At 41.2% G+C, this 19,592-nt stretch overlaps 1 protein-coding gene across 1 annotated transcript in view; it reads left to right on the forward strand.

Annotated features, from left to right (window-relative positions):
* Positions 1–19,193, forward strand: part of ST8SIA3 (ST8 alpha-N-acetyl-neuraminide alpha-2,8-sialyltransferase 3) — a 30,929-nt gene extending 11,736 nt beyond the window's left edge. Inside the window, exons 3-4 of the mRNA XM_014066092.2 lie at positions 15,766–16,323; positions 18,911–19,193. Coding sequence (XP_013921567.1) covers positions 15,766–16,323; positions 18,911–19,193 — 841 coding nt within the window. The remainder of the gene's footprint in view (positions 1–15,765; positions 16,324–18,910) is intronic.
* The last annotated feature ends 399 nt before the right edge of the window (positions 19,194–19,592 follow it).

The following is a 19,592-nucleotide window of genomic DNA, read 5'->3' on the forward strand; positions in this document are numbered from 1 at the left end:
CAAACGTCCTAACCAGAAGCCCCTGTTCAATTCTGGAGCTGACCAGAAGTCTGGTTCCCCCACCATAGAGTCTCCTCCTAGCATGGCATCCTTTTTCCTCTACCTGTCCTAACCGAAAGCCCTATGAATTCTGGAGCCACCCAGAAAATCCACCACTTGCTATATAGTATTTTCCTAGTATGCCTTGCTTCTCTTCCCCCCCAAAAAACCAGAAGCTCCTCTCAAAATTTTGGTGCCAACAGGTGGCAGGAAGCCACAGCAGAGGGATGAAAGAGCCACATGTGGCTCCAGAGCTGCAGATTGCTGATCCCTGCACTAGACCAAGCTAGCTTTCTAAAAGGGAAGTGTAGGAAGAAGGCACTGGCAAATCATTTTAGAAAAAACTTCTCTAGAAAAGGCAAGGGATTTCTCCAGGGAGTCTCCAAAAATAGGAGAGAGAGGAGGGAGGGAGGGGGGGAGAGAGAGAGAGAGAGAGAGAGAGAAGAAGAAGAAGAAGAAGAAGAAGAAGAAGAAGAAGAAGAAGAAGAAGAAGAAGAAGAAGAAGAAGAAGAAGAAGAAGATTATAATTATAATTATTTCTGAGCCATGGATTTCTATCTGGAACCACATCTATATGTAAGATAGTCTTGAATTAGTAATCAGGAAGAGGTGCAAGAGGAGGAATTGCACAGACTTTTCTTGATATTTCTTCATTCCACCCCATCCAAATATTTTTCCCACTTATTATTATTTTCCCCCACCTGGGAAAAACTCTGTGATATCAACACTAAAGGTCCAGCAAAATTAAAAATAAAACTCTTGCATCTTTGTGCACAATCTCCAACATTGCTTTAGAATGATACGTTTTTAATATCTCATATAGATTTCCTTTAAAAAAAATGGAGATAGCTTTTTGTAATACTCAGTCTGTGTTGGACCATCATACTACATATGTTGTTTTGCCATACTCCATGCTATGATGGAAGACAACTCAAAACATGGGCAACCCCTGCCTTCCACACATGCACAAAGGGCACCTCAAGACACAAGGAAAGACGTCTTGGATGTTACAGGAGAAATGGAAGAATCTACACTAATACAGATTTTAAGAATAATTTAGTCAGATATACATATATTTTCTATCACACAGCTACGTTTCTATACTCCAAGGTCGGCACAACTTTTAATGGACCAACAGACTCACTTGATTTTTGATAACTATTAGGGCATCCACTGAAGGTGAGATAAGACCAAGACATGAATGAAAACAGGACAGAAATAAAAAATAACAGAGTTGGAAGGGACTTTGGAGATTTTCTAGTCCAACCAGTGGTGGGTTCCTACTGGATCGGACCAGTTTGGCCAAACCAAACCAGTCTGTAGTGGTTTGGACCAGTTTGGCCAAACCAAACCAGTAGTGGTTTGGTGGTCCGGGTCGCTGGAACCAGCAGCGACCCAGACCTGCCACACCCACAAATCGGTTCTCCCGGCAGCACTGTAGTCACTGCCATCTTGTTTTTTACTTCTGTGCATACACAGAGCAATTTGTATTGCTCTGTGCATGCGCACGCAGTGCATATCAAGCATACAGTGCGCCCATGAGCAAACTGGCAATAGTGACTGCCACAATCCACCCCCTGAATCCAACCCCTTGCTTGAGCAGGATAACGTATACCATTCTGGAGGAATGGCTGTCCAATTTCTACTCAAAAACCTTGAGTGTTGGAGAACCCACAACTTCTGGAGACAAGCCATTCCACAGGTTAATTGCTCTCACAGATAGGAAATGTCTCCTTAATTCTAGATTAGATCTCTCTTTGATCCAACCTAGAAATAGGGAGATATTTCCTATTTCAATTCAATATTCCTATATAGAAAAAACCTACATATTTCAATACTTACAATTTGAATACTAAATTCAAATTGGGTGCATTAATCACAATAATACAGCTATGGTGCTACCATATCTAGTGCTTCTTTTACTTCTCAATGAAGAACTACATATACTGCAGTGTAGCACTACACTACACTACTACTACATTAGTTCCTCTTTAAAAAATGTATCCCTTTATCTCATTAAAAAGCAATGTGGTCTCAGCTTTTGGAAAGGTTCTTGAGCCACACTGCAGAATTTTGGAAATGGAACAAGCCAGGGGTGAAATTCCGCAAGTTCTGGAGAACCGGTAGCAGAAATTTTGAGTAATTCAGAGAACCAGCAAATACCACCTCTGACTGGCTCCCGAGTGGGGTGAGAATGGGGATTTTGCAGTATCCTTTCCCCAGAAGTGGGGTGGGAATAGAGATTTTGCAGTATCCTTTCCCTACTACACCCACCAAGTCATGCCCACAGAACCGGTACTAAAAAAAATTGAATTTCACCACTGGAACAAGCTGTACACTTCAGTATCAAAAAGAAGATGAATATAGCAAATAACTATTTATATCAAAACCAAGTTGTTTATTTATGATGAGCAAATGCAAACTCTAATGGCATTTTTATTAACCTTGTTTACTTTAGGGAAAAATTTAATATTCTCAATGTTCCCCAAATAGAATATTAAAGAGTTTTGTGTCTGCAAAAGATAGACACATAAATATTGCTCAAGAGGCCGAGTTATTGTTCTGAAAAGTCTCACTCCAGGACTTCAGCTCCATTACTCTTCAAGCCATTTAAAGCTGAAGGTCTGCACAAGCCAGAAGGAATTCCTTTTTCCAAGTTCTTTCTTGCCTCCTGAAACAGAAGATATTATTATTTTATTGAAAAGGTTTTCTCAAAATTGTGTAGCAATCAAATTGCAGTTCCAATCAAAACTACATTTCATTCACCGTCCAGCAGAGTTTGAAAATTACATTGGCTTCTTGATTACAGGGTAAAGTGGTCTTGCTGTATGCTAGGCATGAAGAAAAGTGTTTCTTAAAGTAAATACTATAACATCCTAGTTATAATGTTATTGTAAAAGAAATTGTGGAAACAGTACTTTTAATCTAACTTGGACCACATTCCATAATTCATCCCCTCCAATCAATTGTTTGCAAGTATGGACATCAATAATCCTTCTTCACAATCCAGAAAATACTTGGAACAGGTGAATTATCCTCTCTTCTATCCTTATATGTGAATAGGATCAGTGATGGGATTCAAATAATTTAACAACCAGTTCTCTGCCCTAATGACCAGCTGGGTGGGCGTAGCCATGGTGGTCACTCAGTCTCCTGCACCCCCCTGGGAGCAAAAACGGGCTGCATTCCCCATTTTGGGCCTGGTAGGCCTCCCTACATTTACCTGGGAGCCAAAACGGGGCACGTGAGGACATCTGGAAGAGACGGGGCAGTAAGGGGAAGGGCCAGTGAGCAATTTAACAACCGGTTCACCTGAATTGGCCCGAACCAGCTGAATCCCACCACTGAATAGGATGTCTATTCCATATTCTGTGACTTATAGAACAGAGCATCTTCCAAATAATTATCTGTACCTGGATTCACTCTAGTGAAATCAATTTATTAAAGTTGGTACAACTTTCTGTAGTTCAGTTGTGTAAGCAAACGTGATTGGATTCAACCTGATGACTGTTAAAACATGCATGTAACATTTCATCAAAAGCCAATATTTAAACTATAAAGAAACAACAACATATTCAGTTGCCTTTAAAGGAGCAATCTTAAAATACAGGTAGCCTTCAACTTTGGACTATATCCTGACCCCAACATTTCTATTGCTAAGTGAGACAATTGTTAAGTGAGTTTTGCCGTTTTACAACCTTTCTTGCCACAATAGGTCAGTCAATCTCTGCCATTGTTAAATGCATCACTTGGCGGTGAAGCGAATATAGATTCCCCCATTGACTCTGCTTCTCAGAAGAGGGTGGGGAAGGTAACAAGTGAGGATCAGATGACCTCCCAGGACAGTGCAGCTATCATGAATACATGTCAGTTCCCAAGCATCTGAATTTTCATCACATGACCGTGGGGATGCTGCAAAAGTTGTCAGTGTGAAAAATGTGTGCAAGTCATTTTTTTCAGTGCTGTTGTAACTTTGAATCACTAAACAAATGGTTGTAAATTGAGGATTATGTATAATAGCAATAGCACTTAGATTTAGCTACCTCTTTACAGTGCTTTACAGCCCTCTCTAATCAGTTTACAGGGTCAGCCTATTGCCCCCAACAATCTGAATCCCCATTTTATCAACCTCGGAAGGATGGAAGGCTGAGTCAACCTTGAGCCTGGTGAGATTCGAACTGTCAAACTGCAGGGAGCTGACAGTCAGCCGAAGTTTATTTTTATGTTGCCTTGTTACATTTGTGTTGCAATTGTGCTGATTAATAAATAAAGGGAGACTAGTATAGATCTATTTCAAGCTATTTAGCTCGCCATACCCTTACTGGGAATCAAACCTGGGCTGTATTACATATTAGGCAGTTGTAACAAGGCAACATAAAAAAATGACTTTCTGCCTTGATGGCTCCCAGAGTGAACCGATAGACAGAAAAGGGAAGCAGTATGCTCCCTCCCATATTTGGGCATACCAGGTGTTGTGACACAATACATACCTATTTCCCTGGCTTAGCTAATAAAGAAGGAGAGCCTGTGGCTTAGTGGCTAATATAACTCCCTAATATGTAATACAGCCCAGGTTTGATTACCAGTAAGGGTATGGCTAGCTGATGAGAGCTCAATAGCTTGAAATAGATCTATACTAGTCTCCCTTTATTTATTTATCAGCACAATTGCAAAACACACACACATACACACACACACGAGTTTCTCTCTATCTCCAATCCTTGACTGCATAACAGAGTTCTACAACTCTAGTTAAATCCTCACTCCAACCCCTGGCTCAAGCATTCCAGGCAAATAGCTGTCCAGTATCTTCTTAATAACCTCCAATGAAACCAGATATTATATTTAAGGAATCCTTTGCCACACAGTATCTATGGAGATTCTGTCATCCAGCTCATGGTTGTCGCAAAGGTGCTTTTTCAAGAGGCAACTCCACTTTCTGAAAAGTTTGGGACTTCATCCCACCGGCTATGTTATTTTTGCCCTGACATGTCTTAATATTATTGACCTAGAGAAATACTCTGCTTCAATGACCCTCCAACCTTTTGGGCACCAAGTTCTGCAGAGGGCAGTTTTGCCACAGACCTATGGGGACATAGTTTCATGCACTGTCTGGATCCCACATGTGCACAGATGGGGCTTTACATGCTTGCACAGCCAGTTTCTGGGTGGCTTCAGCCTGGTGATGATGCATGGTCCGGGGGTTGGGGACCCCTGCTGTACTTATTTAGTTGTTCTCTATTAGCAGTAAAAGTTTGATTAAATATGAAGCAAAGAAAGCACTAGTCCCCTAATGGCAAACCTTTGGTACGAGTGCCAGAGGTGACAGACAGAGCCCTCTCTGATGGCACGCGAGCCGTCGCCTCAGTTCAGCTCTGCCACCCATGTACTGAGGGTGTGGAGCATGCTGGGGGCACATGCAATGCACGGGGGCAGGGCACATGTGGGGGGCTGTGCATGCATGCGTGGGGAATGGGGCGCATGAGCAGGGCCCATGGGCGCATTGCATTTTGGGGTTTCAGGTGTGCACATGAGCATCCACACACAAGCACTTTGGACACTCGGTCCAGAAAAGGCTGGTCATCCCTGCACTAGTTAAATTAATTATCAAAGCATTTTTAAATGTAGTTATCGTGACTTCTTTTCCTTTTAGATTTCAAATTAACCCAGATAGTTTTGTGAGGATCTGAAAACTGAAACATTGAGATGGGGGGCTGATGCAGTTTAATGGTAGAATAGGTCAACTCTCGACAGGTCCAGGAAGGGAGGAGGAAAATATCCTTCCTGAAAAACTGGGGAAAAAAACCACTTTAGTCAGTGTAAAACGGTACTGATCTGGGATAACACTGGCTCCTGTATTCCAATTGAGTTATTATGTTGTACATGCAAATAAAAAATCAATAGAAACACATCGGCCTGCTTGTACGAAATGTTCATCAGGCAGGAGCTCTGTGCCGCGTGCATTCTACCAGTTGTCCTTATAAGCAACTTTTTCATCCAGGGGCAATGCGGATTATTGGTTGCCAGCTTCTGTCATCTCCAGTCCACCACTTCTTCAAGCATCAGAATGAGAAAGACTTTAACTCATTCTGGATTAGTTCTACTTTAGCAAATTGAGCCTTGGTGGCACAGTAGATTAAATGCAGCATTGCAGGCAAATTCTGCCGACAGCCTGGGGTTTCATCCTGATGGGGCTCAAGGTTGACTCAGCCTTCCATCCTTCTGAGGTTGGTAAAATGAGGAGCCAGGTTGTTGGGGAAGATATGCAAATAATGCTGACATTGTAAAATTTTCCAGATTTATGCACTATGGGGTAGTAGTACATAAGTCTAAATGCTATTGCTATTGTTAAGGTGTGAGCACCAGAAAAGCTGAGGATAGGGCCGTGGTGGTGCAGTGGTTAGAATGCAGTCCTGTGTGAAATACCCGTGGTTCGCTCATGAGGCCAATGTTGAGAAAAGACACGGACACAAGCCTTCTCGGGATGAGGCGACCCAGATTGGAGTATAAGAGCCCCTTTTATTGAGATAGGACAAAGGCAGGAGGAGCAATCAGCATGTGATTTAAGACAGCCTGTCAAACTACAATTGCTAATCTACTGCTCAGGGAAGTTCTGTCTATATATGGTCAAATCCTGGCCATCGTTGGGTAAGGCACATCTAGAGTGAACTATCAGGATGTTATGTTATGAACTATCAGGATGTTATGTTATGAACTATCAGGATGTTATGAAGTTTGTTTTTTCCTGTGTGGTTCAGCGTGGCTCTGCATGCCCTGTTATGCACTGGGCCATGGGTGACCGCCACACCTACACAAGGAGTTATATGACAACAATACTGCTGACTACTTTTGCTGACTGCCGGCTGCCGGCAGTTTGACAGTTGGATTCTCACCATCTCAAGGTTGACTCAGACTTCCATCCTTCCGAGGATGGTAAAATGAGGAGCCATATTGTTGGGGTCAACAGGCTGACTTTGTAAACCACTTAGAGAGGACTTTAAAGCACTATATACGTCGGTGCAATTGCTATTGAAAGAGAAAATATGTATCTACAAAATAAGGCTAGGCAGTTACTTGCAGCATTTCCTGCCATCAATTCCATTTAATGTTGTTGTTTTTTCTAATATAAGAATCATTTACCTTAAATGTAAAGAATTATAATATTAGCATTCATGACTGAAATAATCTTCTACAAGGGTGCATAATCAAAAAGAGAATGCCGTAGTAATGTCAAGGACAAAATGCTAGGTTTTCACTGGAATAAATCTAGGTTTACTTACTTCTCAATCAAAAGAGCTTGAGAAACAATTGCCTTTTACTTAATGCAAAAGTGAGTAGCCTTTTTTTGCAGCCAGGGACTACACTCTTTTTAAAAACTCAGTGAATACACATGCAAATATAAATTGAATTTTTTGGAGTTGAAAACTATCCTTCTCCCAGGAAAAGGAAAAGTTCCAGGATCTAAAATTCTCAATTTGCAGGACTATCCCAAAACTATAATTGCATTATATTATATCAGGTAAATCCAATTCTATTGGACTTAACTAACTATACAAACTTTTGAGATTTCAATAACTATTCTTTAATATTGCTAAATTCAATAGTAGAGGGATAAGCAAAACAACCTAAAAATATCAAGCAGATTTTTCAGCCATCTGTTTGCAGTTCAAAAAACATCAAAAATGGTGTTTAGCGCTGGCGATATTTTTTTCACAAATTAACACAGCTGTAACTTCTTTTTATGTACTTTGAGAAATAGGTGTGTAAAATGGTTCTTGCTCCCACACCGTTTACCTGAATTGGTGGGAAATAATTTCGTAATAAAATCTCATACCTCAGGCACTTGCAATTTTTATTTTCTTTGTTTATTTTCTTTTTTAAATTATTATTATTATTATTATTATTATTATTATTATTATTATTATTTAATCTTTAGTGAGATTCACAGCCTTTGGAGCTGGTTGGTAGCTCAACAGCTCGAGTCCCAACCAAGGACCTAGAAACTGTTAAGGTAACGTCGGAGGATATAAGCTGTTCCAAGTAGGGTGGTTTTTTGTAGAATCAGAATGTTCAAGTCTGATAAATTTAAAATTTCCAAATAGCGAGGTAGCCCTTTGGGTATTGCTCCAAGGGCTCCAATTACAATCGGGACAACACACAATTTCTTTTTCCACAGTCGCTCAACTTCAATTTGCAAGTCCCAGTACTTAGTGATTTTTTCTTGCTGCTTATCTTCAATTCGTGCATCACAAGGTATTGAGCTGAGGTGGCACAGTGGTTAAATGCAGCACTGCAGACTACTTCAGCTGACTGCAGTTCTGCAGTTCGGCTGTTCAAATCTCACCGACTCAAGGTTGACTCAGCCTTCCATCCTTCCGAGGTGGGTAAAATGAGGACCCGGATTGTTGGGGGCAATATGCTGACTCTGTAAACCGCTTAGAGAGGGCTGAAAGCCCTATGAAGTGGTATATAAGTCTAACTGCTATTGCTATTGCTATTGCAATGTCAATGAACCAAACTTTGTTCTCTTCAACTATTGTTATGTCAGGTGTGTTGTAGACCAAGTGCCTGTCAGTCTGAATTCTGAAATCCCACAAGATCTTGACTTTTGAATGATTTTAGCAACTCGGTCATGGCTTTGTAGGTAGTCAGTTTGTGAAATTTTGCTGCAACCACTGATCAAATGGTCGACTATCTTATCTTTCTCATTACAGAGGCAGCATTTGCTGTTGCTAGTAACATGCTGAATTTTTGAATTCATGCAATTTGTGGCTAAGGCTTGTTCTTGAGCTACCAAAATAAAATCTTCTCTTTCTTTTTTCAGTACTCTTGATCTTAACCAGTTCCAAGTTAGTTTTTGGTCACCTTTGCCTTCAATACTTTTCAAGTATTGGCTATGCATAGCTTTGCTTTTCCAATTTTCAGCTTGCTTCTCAATTACTTCTTTCTTATATTCAGCTTTTGACTTACTTGTCTTCAAAAGATCTCCTTTATTTACTTCCTTAATCATTGGTTCTTCACTTTTCTGGATGTAATCATTCCAGCTGTGTCTTTCTTCTTCCACAGTCTGCTTTACTTGTAGGATTATTATTGCATGGTTAATCTTTGGTAAGATTCACAGCCTTTGTGGCTGGTTGGTAACTCAACAGCTCGAATCCTAACCAAGGACCTAGGAACTGTTAAGCTAGCGTCAAAGGATATAAGCTGTTCCAAGTAGGGTGGTTTTTTGTAGAATCAAAATGTTCAAGTCTGATAAATTTAAAATTTCCAAATAGCGAGGTAGCCCTTTGGGTATTGCTCCAAGGGCTCCAATTACAATCGGGACAACACACAATTTCTTTTTCCATAGTCGCTCAACTTCAATTTGCAAGTCCCGGTATTTTGTGATTTTTTTTCTTGCTGTTTACCTTCAATTCGTGCATCTCCAGGTATTGCAATGTCAATGAACCATACTTTTTTCTTTTCAACTATTGTTATGTCAGGTGTGTTGTGGGCCAAGTGCCTGTCAGTCTGGATTCTGAAATCCCACAAGATCTTGACTTTCTCATTCTCTCGGGAATAGGGCGGCATACAAACTCAATAAATTCAATTCAATTCAATTCTCTAAAACCTTCTCAACCTGATGGTCTCAGTGTTTTTTGCTGTACTCAAATCCAAACTTTTGGCACAATTTCCAGTGAATGATCTTAGCAACGCGGTCATGGCATTGTAGGTAGTCAGTTTGTGAAATTTTGCTGCACCCACTGATCAAGTGGTCAACTGCCTTGTCTTTCTCATTACAGAGGTGACATTTGCTGTTGGTGGTAACATGTTGAATTTTTGCCTTCATGTAGTTTGTGGCTAAGGCTTGTTCGTGAGCTGCCAAAATAAAATCTTCTATTTCTTTTTTCAGTGCTCCTGATCTTAACCAGTTCCAAGTTAGCTTTTGGTCAGCTTTGCCTTCAATACTTTTCAAGTATTGGCTATGCATAGCTTTGTTTTCCCAATTTTCAGCTTGCTTCTCAATTACTTCTTTCTTATATTCAGCTTTTGACTTAGTTGTCTTTAAAAGGCCTCCTTTATTTACTTCCTTAATTATTGGTTCTTCACTTTTCTGGATGTAATCATTCCAGCTGTGTTTTTCTTCTTCCACAGTCTGTTTTACTTGCAGGAGTCCTCGACCACCCTCTGTTCTTGGTAGATACATCAACATCACTTTTAGGGTGCAAAGCATGATTCATTGTCATAAGCTTCCTTGTTTTTCTGTCCAAATTGTCCAATTCCATCTGGGCCCAGTCAATTATTCCTGCAGAGTATTGCATCACGGGTATAGCTCGGGTATTTATGGCTTTTATGATGTTTCCTCCTTTCAATTTGGACTTTAGTATCTTGCGAATTCATCGAATGTACTTGGCTGAAGTTAATTCCTTGACTTTATTATGCATTAAGTCCGAGATCTCTAAAATCCCCAAGTACTTGTAGCCTTCTTCTGGTTTTACTGCCTTTATATTTCTTCATTCTCAAATTCTATTCCATCATCTTCTATGACCTTGCCTGCTTTGGTTGCCATTGTTGCATATTTGTCAATTCCAAACTGCATACCAATGTCTTGGCTAAATTCTTTTGTGCGTTCAATTAATAAATTCAGTTCAGCTTCTGTTTTACCAAACAGCTTCAAATCATCCATGTACACCAAGTGCAAGATTTTCAGTCCTTTCTTTGCAAGTTTGTATCCACAGTTCATCTTCTTCAAAATGATTGTCAGTGGTAGCATTGAGAGTATTAAAAGTAGGGGTGAAAGGGAATCGCCCTGGAAAATGCCTTGTTTAATTTCAACTTCACCCAGTTCTTCTTCATTAGCTATAATCTTTGTTTTCCAGAGGTTCATTGAAGTTTCCATGAATTTTTGTATGTTGCTGCTGATGCCAAAGATTTTCAGGCATTTCTTGATCCAGCTATGGGGAACTGAATCAAATGCTTTCTTATAGTCTATCCAAGCCATGAACAGGTTGGTTCGTCACAGCAGTTGGTCCTTTGTTCCTCTTCAATTTTGGCAGCATCCTTTCTGTTCTACAGGCAGCAAGTTATTTCTTTCCAAGTATCCATAAATAGATCATTCTTGATGTTACTCTTCTTGGTTGGCATTCTGAGACCATTAGTTGCTTTCTCTTCGATTCCTATTAATTCTGCTGAAGTGAAAAATTTGTGGCTTAGAATTACACGTCGTTGGTCCATTAGCCTTTGTTTACTGATATAACAATCCATGTGGTTCATCTTCCAAATCTGACACATTTGTTTTTGAAATCCACGTTTTGCCTGCTCAGACTGATAGTAAGCTTTGATAATAGAGATATTTTCTTCCCTAGTCCAGATTTTCCGCTTTTTCACTTTTTCTTCCAGTAAAACAAGTATAAGTATGAATATAACATATAAATATAAAGGTATAAGCAGGTATATGTATATACATAAGAAATGAGTACAAATAGATGGGAACAATAGGACAGGGACAGTAGGCATGCTGGTGCGCTTATGCATGCTCCCTTACAAACATCTTAGGAATGAGGTGAGGTCCATGGTAGACAGTTTAAGGTTAAAGTTATGGGGGTTTAAGGATGTAACAACAGGGTCAGATAGTGCATTCCAGGCATTGACCACTCTGTTGCTGAAGTCATATTGGGAGTGGTTTACTTTGAGTATCTATTGTTTGCCCGTGTATTATTGCGGTTGAAGCTAAAGTAGTCGTTGACAAGTAGAACGTTGTAGCAGACAATTTTGTGTACTAAGTTTAGGTCAGACTGTAGACAGTGTAGTTCCAGGTTGTCCAAGCCCAAAAATGTGGTGGCATAAGAAATTCTAGTGCGGGCAGAGGAGTGGAGTATTATTCTCATGAAATACTTCTGGACCTCCTTAATTGTATTAATGTCCAATAAACAGTGTGGATTCCAGGCAGACGAGCTGTATTTGAGAATTGGTCTGGCAAAGGTTTTGTATCCCTTAGTTAGCAATGCAATGTTACCAGAGAAGAAGCTTTGCAAAATTAAGTTAACAACTCTCAATGTCTTTTTGGCAATGCTGATACAGTGAGCTTTGGGCCTTAGATCTTTGAAATGAGTATTCCTAAATCCTTGACAGAGTGAGGGTCATCTATGTCTCTCAGACTAAAACTTCCAGAATTCCTAGATAGCAAGTTCAAATGCTAATGGATGCCAGAGCATCCCATCATTAAGCAATGGCAGAAATTGAGCTGATAGAAGATTCCAATTCCTGCATATGCATACTTTATATTCTTGACAAATTGTTTGAATCAGGACATTGTACAGGTTGGAGCAAGATGGCAATGCCAAGGAGATCAGTGATTTCATCGGAAGTTCCCAGAGGTAGACTGACATCAAGGCACTGATGTCCTCCTGTTGAAATTGTATGGCACAACTCAGGCATCAGGGAACTATGGTGCTTGGAGTTCCCATTAGATGGTATTATAACACCATGGGAAGAGAGGTGAAGGCGCTCACTATCTGCATTATAGGCAGTAAGGAAAGGAAGGGGGGAAAGGGCAATCAAGAAAATGTCCTAGATGGCACAGCCAATTCCATCTGTCAGGGTTGGCATGTCTGAATTCCTTCAATTAAATAATGCCATCAATCAGGAGCCCAGAAGTGTATCTTCTCCGGGCTCAGAGCATGCCTTCTGGAATGAAATTTCCCTCAGGATTTCAGTGGATCCCACCCTGCTAGCATTACAGACAGCCCTGAAGACCTGACTTATCATGCTTTGGCTAAGATAGCAGTATTCCAATATCTCATGGGCGCCACTAAGAAGAGGGAGTCAATCTATTCTCCAAAGCACCTGAGGGTAGGACAAGACGCAATGGGTGGAAACAAACCAAGGAGATAAACAATTTAGAACTAAGGAGAAATTAGCAATTCCAACCAAACTTGATACACAGATGACTTACTCTCTGGAAAAAATATTGTGGGGGTAAGACACCCTTTGGAGTGTGTGTTCTGTTAAGATACAGCCTGTTGTGCCTTAAAATGGCTTCTACTGTACAGCCGTAGAATACCTTCTACTGTACAATGCAGTCGTGTTGCCATGGTAATGGCTTCACAGTACTCCACAAGGGGGCTCCCTGTGGTAAGGGGGAAAATCCAACATTAGAAATTATGTTTGGTCCGGATATTTTCCCCCAAAAATAAATACCCAGGCAATGCCAGGTTGTTGGCTAGTGAAAAATAAAATAAGAACTGTTCCAAACCCAAGATAACAGTTTGGACTCAATTAGAGTTCACTGTGTCATTTTTGGACTTGAGTCCAACAAGGGCAGAACAACTGAGTATTGGCAGATGGTCTCTTGATTCCAGATTGCACACCTGCTTTTGAAAGAGCCCATTTTGAGATAAAGCCAATAAATCCTCTATTAGGGAAGCACTAGATTCACCCCTAATATTATGGTCATTTGCATATCCAGATCTATGATTACTTTAGGGGGGATAAAATAAGATTAAAATCATAGATCTAGTCTAAGTCCCCTTTTTCAGAAAAAATATATGATTAGTTCCTTCCTCCCCCCACTCCAAATATACTGAAATGGCATTGTTTATGATAACAACTGCAAGGATTGTATACACTTTTTATTGGAAAAGATCTCTAATCCCTTGTATAGAAAGACAATTTAACTGTGAGGATATGTTTCAATGCCTGGAATAACTTGATATCTAAAATGTTACTATTCAATCTTATTTGGAAACTTATTTCTGCCCTATGATTTTATGCATGGAAATGTTCTTTAATACTTCTCAAATTTGGATTCTAGAATTTATTTATATAATATGTAGCAATAGCAATAGCACCTAGACTTATATACCACTTCATAGGGCTTTACAGCCCTCTCTAAGCAGTTTACAGAGTCAGCACATTGCCTCCAACAATCTGGGTCCTCGTTTCACTGACCCAGAAGGATGGAAGGCTGAGTCAACCTTGAGCCAGTCAGAATTGAACTCCTGGCAATGAGCAGAATTTGCCTGCAATAGTGCATTATAACCACAGTGCCACCAGAGCTCCTAATATAGTCTACATCAAGCCTATCAAACTGGTGACACATGGGCTGGATGCGTCATGCACAGGCCACACCAACTCTGGCTCCGCAAAGGCAAAAAATGGCACAAGTTTTGGGTTCAAACATTGCCAAGACAATCTCAATCTTACATGGGAAAAGACCCGAATACAACAAGACCAGCATATCTACACCCGTGACTACAAACACACACACACACACACACACACACACACACACACAAATGTGTGTGTGTGTGTGTGTGTGTACGTACGTACGTATGTACGTACGTACGTACGTACGTACATACATACATACATACATACATACATATATATATATATATATATACACACACACACACACACACACACACACACACACACACACACACAACACTCCTGGGGGGTGTTCTGTTAAGATACAGCCTGTTGTGCCTTAAATTGCCTTCTACTGTACTGCCTTAAAATGGCTTCGGTTGTACAGTGCTGTGGAGTTGCCATGGTAACAGCTTCACAGTACTTCACAAGGGGGCTCCCTGTGGTAAGGGATAAAATCCAACATTACAAATTGCGGCAACATTAATAGAAGGAAGGTTGAGATAAATAAATACCCAGACAGTGCTGGGTTATCAGCTAGTACTAAATAAAAGATAAATTACATTTTGATCAGTTTTCAAATTTATTGTAGGAGTTTGGATTGACTGTACAATTGTGGATGGGTGCGCGCGTGCACACACACACACACACACACACACAAACACACACACACACATACATACATACATACTCACTCAAGGGATTAAAATGGACACCCCAGATGAATGAACAGGTTTTATTAGTATCATCAGGAGAAAATAAAATGGAATAATTACCGTTTCCCTGAAAATAAGACCTTCCTGGATAATAAGACCAATCAGGCATTTGAGCGCATGAACTAAAATAAGCCCTCCCCCCAAAATAAGGCCAAACACTTATTTCGGGGGGCAGGATTCTAAAGAAAATAAGACCCTGTTTTATTTTCTGGAAAACCCAGTAGAATCAAGCTGAAATGTAATCAAACAGAAAACCAGGGAAACATCTGGGAAAACCTGAATCTGAAAACTTCCTGGTTTCTCCCACACAATTGAAAGTTCAAGATCTTTTTCCCCCACACCCACGCGTCCATCACATGGTCCAATTTTCCACTGCCATGCCAGCAGTTCCACCCATCCAATTCTGATCAGGTGCAGAGGTGCAAAGACAAAGGATGACCTTGGTTTTCTAGAAAGAATTTTGTTATGGCTACATATCATCTAACTCCATACAATCCCCCCTCCCATTTTCCCACAGTAGAATAATAGAAAGTGCGGCAGGCCAAAGATCCAAAAGAAAAGATGGCTGGAGGACTGACAGGGATCTTCAAACAAGCAAAAGTCAAGCCAGATTCACTCAACAACCGTGTTACCAATTTAACAACTGCAGTGATTCACTTAAACAACTGAAGTAAGAAAGGTCATAAAATGGGGCAAAATCCACTTAGCAAACGTCTCACTTAGCAGCAAAAATTTTAGGCTCAATTGTGGTTGTAAGTCGAGGAGTGCCTGTATATGAAAGGTTCAAGATCCCCGTGTCTTTTTTTTAATATTAAAACAAGGCCAATCGATGTATTTTTCAGACCATTTATTGTCATTGTTTCTCTGTTATTATTTTCAGGCGAGAAATCCTTCAGCACGTTGACGTGATCAAAAACTTTTCTTTGACAAAGAGCATGGTACGGATTGGACAGCTGATGCATTACGATTATTCCAGCCACAAGTACGTCTTCTCCATTAGCAACAGCTTCCGCTTGTTGCTTCCAGATGTCTCGCCGATTCAGAACAAGCACTACAACATTTGCGCTGTTGTGGGAAACAGTGGGATTCTTCTCGGCAGCCAGTGTGGGCAGGAAATAGACAAATACGATTTTGTTTTGCGTTGCAATTTTGCGCCCACCGAAGCATTCCAGAAAGACGTTGGAAGGAAAACCAACATCACCACTTTTAACCCGAGCATTCTGGAGAAGTATTACAATAATCTTTTGACCATTCAAGATCGCAATAACTTTTTTCTAAGCTTGAAGAAGCTGGATGGAGCTATTCTCTGGATTCCAGCTTTTTTCTTCCATACGTCGGCCACTATTACTAGAACTTTGGTAGACTTCTTCATTGAGCATCGAGGACAATTAAAAGTCCAGTTGGCTTGGCCAGGAAATATAATGCAACATGTTAACAGGTGCGATTTGTTGTTGTGTATCAATAGGTTTTGGGTGCTATTTGTTTACATTATGTATTTTTCAGAGTATAAGACACCCCCCCCCCAAAAAAAGAAGGTGAAAATCTGGGTGCATCTTATACATTGAATACAGCATTTTTGGCCTACCAAAACCCCGCCCGCTTCACAAAAATGATGTGCAGAGAGTTTGGGAGGCCTGCAAAGTGCGCCTGGGGGCTGGGGAGGACAAAAACAAGCAAAAACCGTGGCATTTTCGCTCATTACCCTCCTCCAGTCCCCAGGCGCACTCTACAAGCCTCTTCAAAATCATGGTGCATCTTATACTCCGGTGCATCTTATAGTCCAAAAATACATTAAGTGCTTCTTCCAGTGAGACTGGTCTATCAAGGTGACCTGGTCTACTAAATTATGAGATGGGGCATACTGTTTCCATTTTTGCCTTTCAGACCCAATACAGAATCCTTCGCAGGCAGTCACTTTCGCAACAAACTATTTTTGTGTTGACTTTGTATTTTATATTTCATTTACATTTATATTCTTATTTCTTTGTCTGTAAAATATAAATTCAATACAAAAATGGTTTGCTTAGATTGTTTTCGATGTAACCAAAGGTTATTCAAATTATGGCAGTTGTAAGAGGTGGGAAATTGGTGAACCTATTGGCTACCTGAAAAAACTAAGAAGTATATGAATAGATTGGAGAAGAAACAACAACTTAAATGAGCTCTCCGAGGGTGGCGATGCTTCTGCCTGGCAGGTACTGGCTGAGAAGTTCCAGGACGAGTCAAGGGCCGTTTTCCCCCAATACCAGGAAAGCCCACTTTCTCCTTCCCCCTCCCCATATCTCTCAACCGCTGTTGGGTTACTGCCGGTACTGCCCAATCACCCCCCCACCCGTTTTCTCAACCCATTCCAGACCCTGACCTCTGCATAGTTGGAAGTTGGGGGGGAGCTGTTGGTGGAGAAGGCTCAGCCCTTCCTCCTTCATGCCCTGAATGTCAACTTCTAAAGCATTGCCATGACTATTATCAGGCTGGCATGGAAGGGAAAATTCCATGCATGCCTTCGGATGGAGTCAGATCTCATGTCTACAGCCTAGTTGGAGAATATGAATTATGACGCAGGACAGAAGAAGGGAGGAGATACAGGGGGTAAAGTGCAAACGCAATTAAGTGAAAGCAGTTTCGGCTCCACAGGAGTCCATGCCAGAATGTCGATCCCAATAAATGCTTGGATTTCTTTTGAACTTTGTCTGGAGGCTCATAAATTAATTAGGTTATCTTCTGGGAACTTCACAGAGAGCCAAAACTGACTTTTAAAAATCTATTAAGATTTCTGGGTTTTCTGAATCCCGGGCTCTCTGAGCACTCCCCCAATATTTGGGGTGCTTAGAGGGAAAATCAGGCAACAGGAGGCTGAAAAACAAGACTGATTACAGCTGGAGGTATGCGGCAATGCCAAGCAGTGATGTCTTCCCCAGCAGCAGAAGCAAGAACAGATGAGTACTTTTGGAAATCAACCCCTAAAGCAGCTGAGCTGGAATTCCCTTGCCCTAGTCTCCAGATACAGGGAAAGGTCTCAAGCAAGCTGGCAAGGGTGGACTGGAGGTGGGACTGGAAACAAGCCAGGCTCCAAAAGTCCCAGATGGAATCCCTAGGGAGTGCAATAGAGCAACTGAAGGAGGATCTTGACCAGGCCACCTTTGCTGATGAGGGGTCATCATGCTGCCCAAAAGAGAGGGGAGGGACATCTGATCCTGCTGGGGGGAAGAGATGCAGACTGGAGCGCAGCCCCCCTCCCCCTCCTGATAGAAGGAAAGGGAGCCCAAAATGGCAACTAGTGCCTCTCCCATGCTGCAGGCAAGCTGCCAAGAGCAGGCAACCCCTTCCCTCTCTCCAAACTAGGGGTGAAGAAGATGACCAGCCATATCAGTCACAAGAATACCAAGGGCAACAGGAGGCTGGGGGATTAGGGCTGAATGACCCACCCCAATTCAGGGGAAAGTTTAATGGAGACTCAGACCAGCTAGCCCTATTCCTTGATTCAGCTGATATCCACCTAGAATGCTATGGGCACCTCTACCCATCCCCCAAAGCCATGGTGAATACCATCGCACAGGGTCTAGAGAGAGAAGTAAGAGAATGGCTAGCCACCCTCCACAAGAGGAGAGCCCCCCAACTGTAAGACATAGATGACTTCCTGCAACTGCTAGAGGCCAGATTTGAGGAGGTGGAGGAGGACTCATATGCGGAAGAGGAACTCAGCAACCTAAAGCAGAGAGGCCGCCCCATCAGAGAACACATTGTTGTTAATCTTAACACTTTTAATGTTTTTATATCTATGACTTTATACTATTGTAAGCCACCCAGTCACTTGGGACAATGAGAAGGGGAACATATACATTTAACAAATAACTAAAAGCTAGAAGTTAGGAGATGGGTAGATATTTCTGTAGAGGAACTTTGAGAATTGCCCCCAACAAAAAGCCCCTGTTCTGCAAAAGCATTCAAGAACCTCAGAAAAAAAATATGAATGTGAAATAGGATTCCCCCAAAATAATAATACTTTATGGATTCTTATTTTACAGGTACTGGAAAAACAAGCATTTGGCCCCCAAGCGTCTCAGCACAGGTATCTTGATGTACACCCTTGCATCTGCTATTTGTGATGAAATCCACCTGTATGGGTTTTGGCCTTTTGGCTTCAACCCAAACAATAGAGAGGATCTTCCCTACCACTATTTTGACAAGAAAGGAACCAAGTTTACCACAAAATGGCAAGAGTCCCATCAGCTGCCCGCCGAATTCCAGCAGCTCTTTCGAATGCACGGCGAAGGACTTGCGAAACTGACTTTATCCCACTGTGCCTAAGGATTTCATACTTGAAGTGCCAAAAGATTGTTGCTGTCGTTTTTTTTAAAGAGGGGGAAAAGTGCCCCTCCACTGAATTTGCGATTCTTCGAAGCAGAATTCTAAAAGGAAAGGCATTGGTGGGAAAAAGGAGGGGAGGCATTTAATTCTGGAGAAGTCACCCGTTTATAATTACCTGTTTTCAAAGCCTAGGAGGGTGGCTTTGCCAGTTTTGCAAGACAGAAGTATTTCTTATCTTCCTGAAGTAGGAAAATCCAGGCTTCTTTATAGCAGAAAAAAAGTTTTGAATGTCTTAGCTATGCTGCCAAGAATATTAAAGTATTTTCATAGTCATATATTTTTCACATTCTGCGAAAGGAAAAACAAAAAAGGGTGGACATTCTCAAAGGTTAGAACTAC

The sequence above is a fragment of the Thamnophis sirtalis genome, unplaced genomic scaffold (genome assembly GCF_051295495.1).
Source record: "Thamnophis sirtalis isolate CommonGarterSnake01/CBP01778 unplaced genomic scaffold, rThaSir2_p1.2 scaffold_5, whole genome shotgun sequence".
Classification (NCBI taxonomy): domain Eukaryota; kingdom Metazoa; phylum Chordata; class Lepidosauria; order Squamata; family Natricidae; genus Thamnophis; species Thamnophis sirtalis.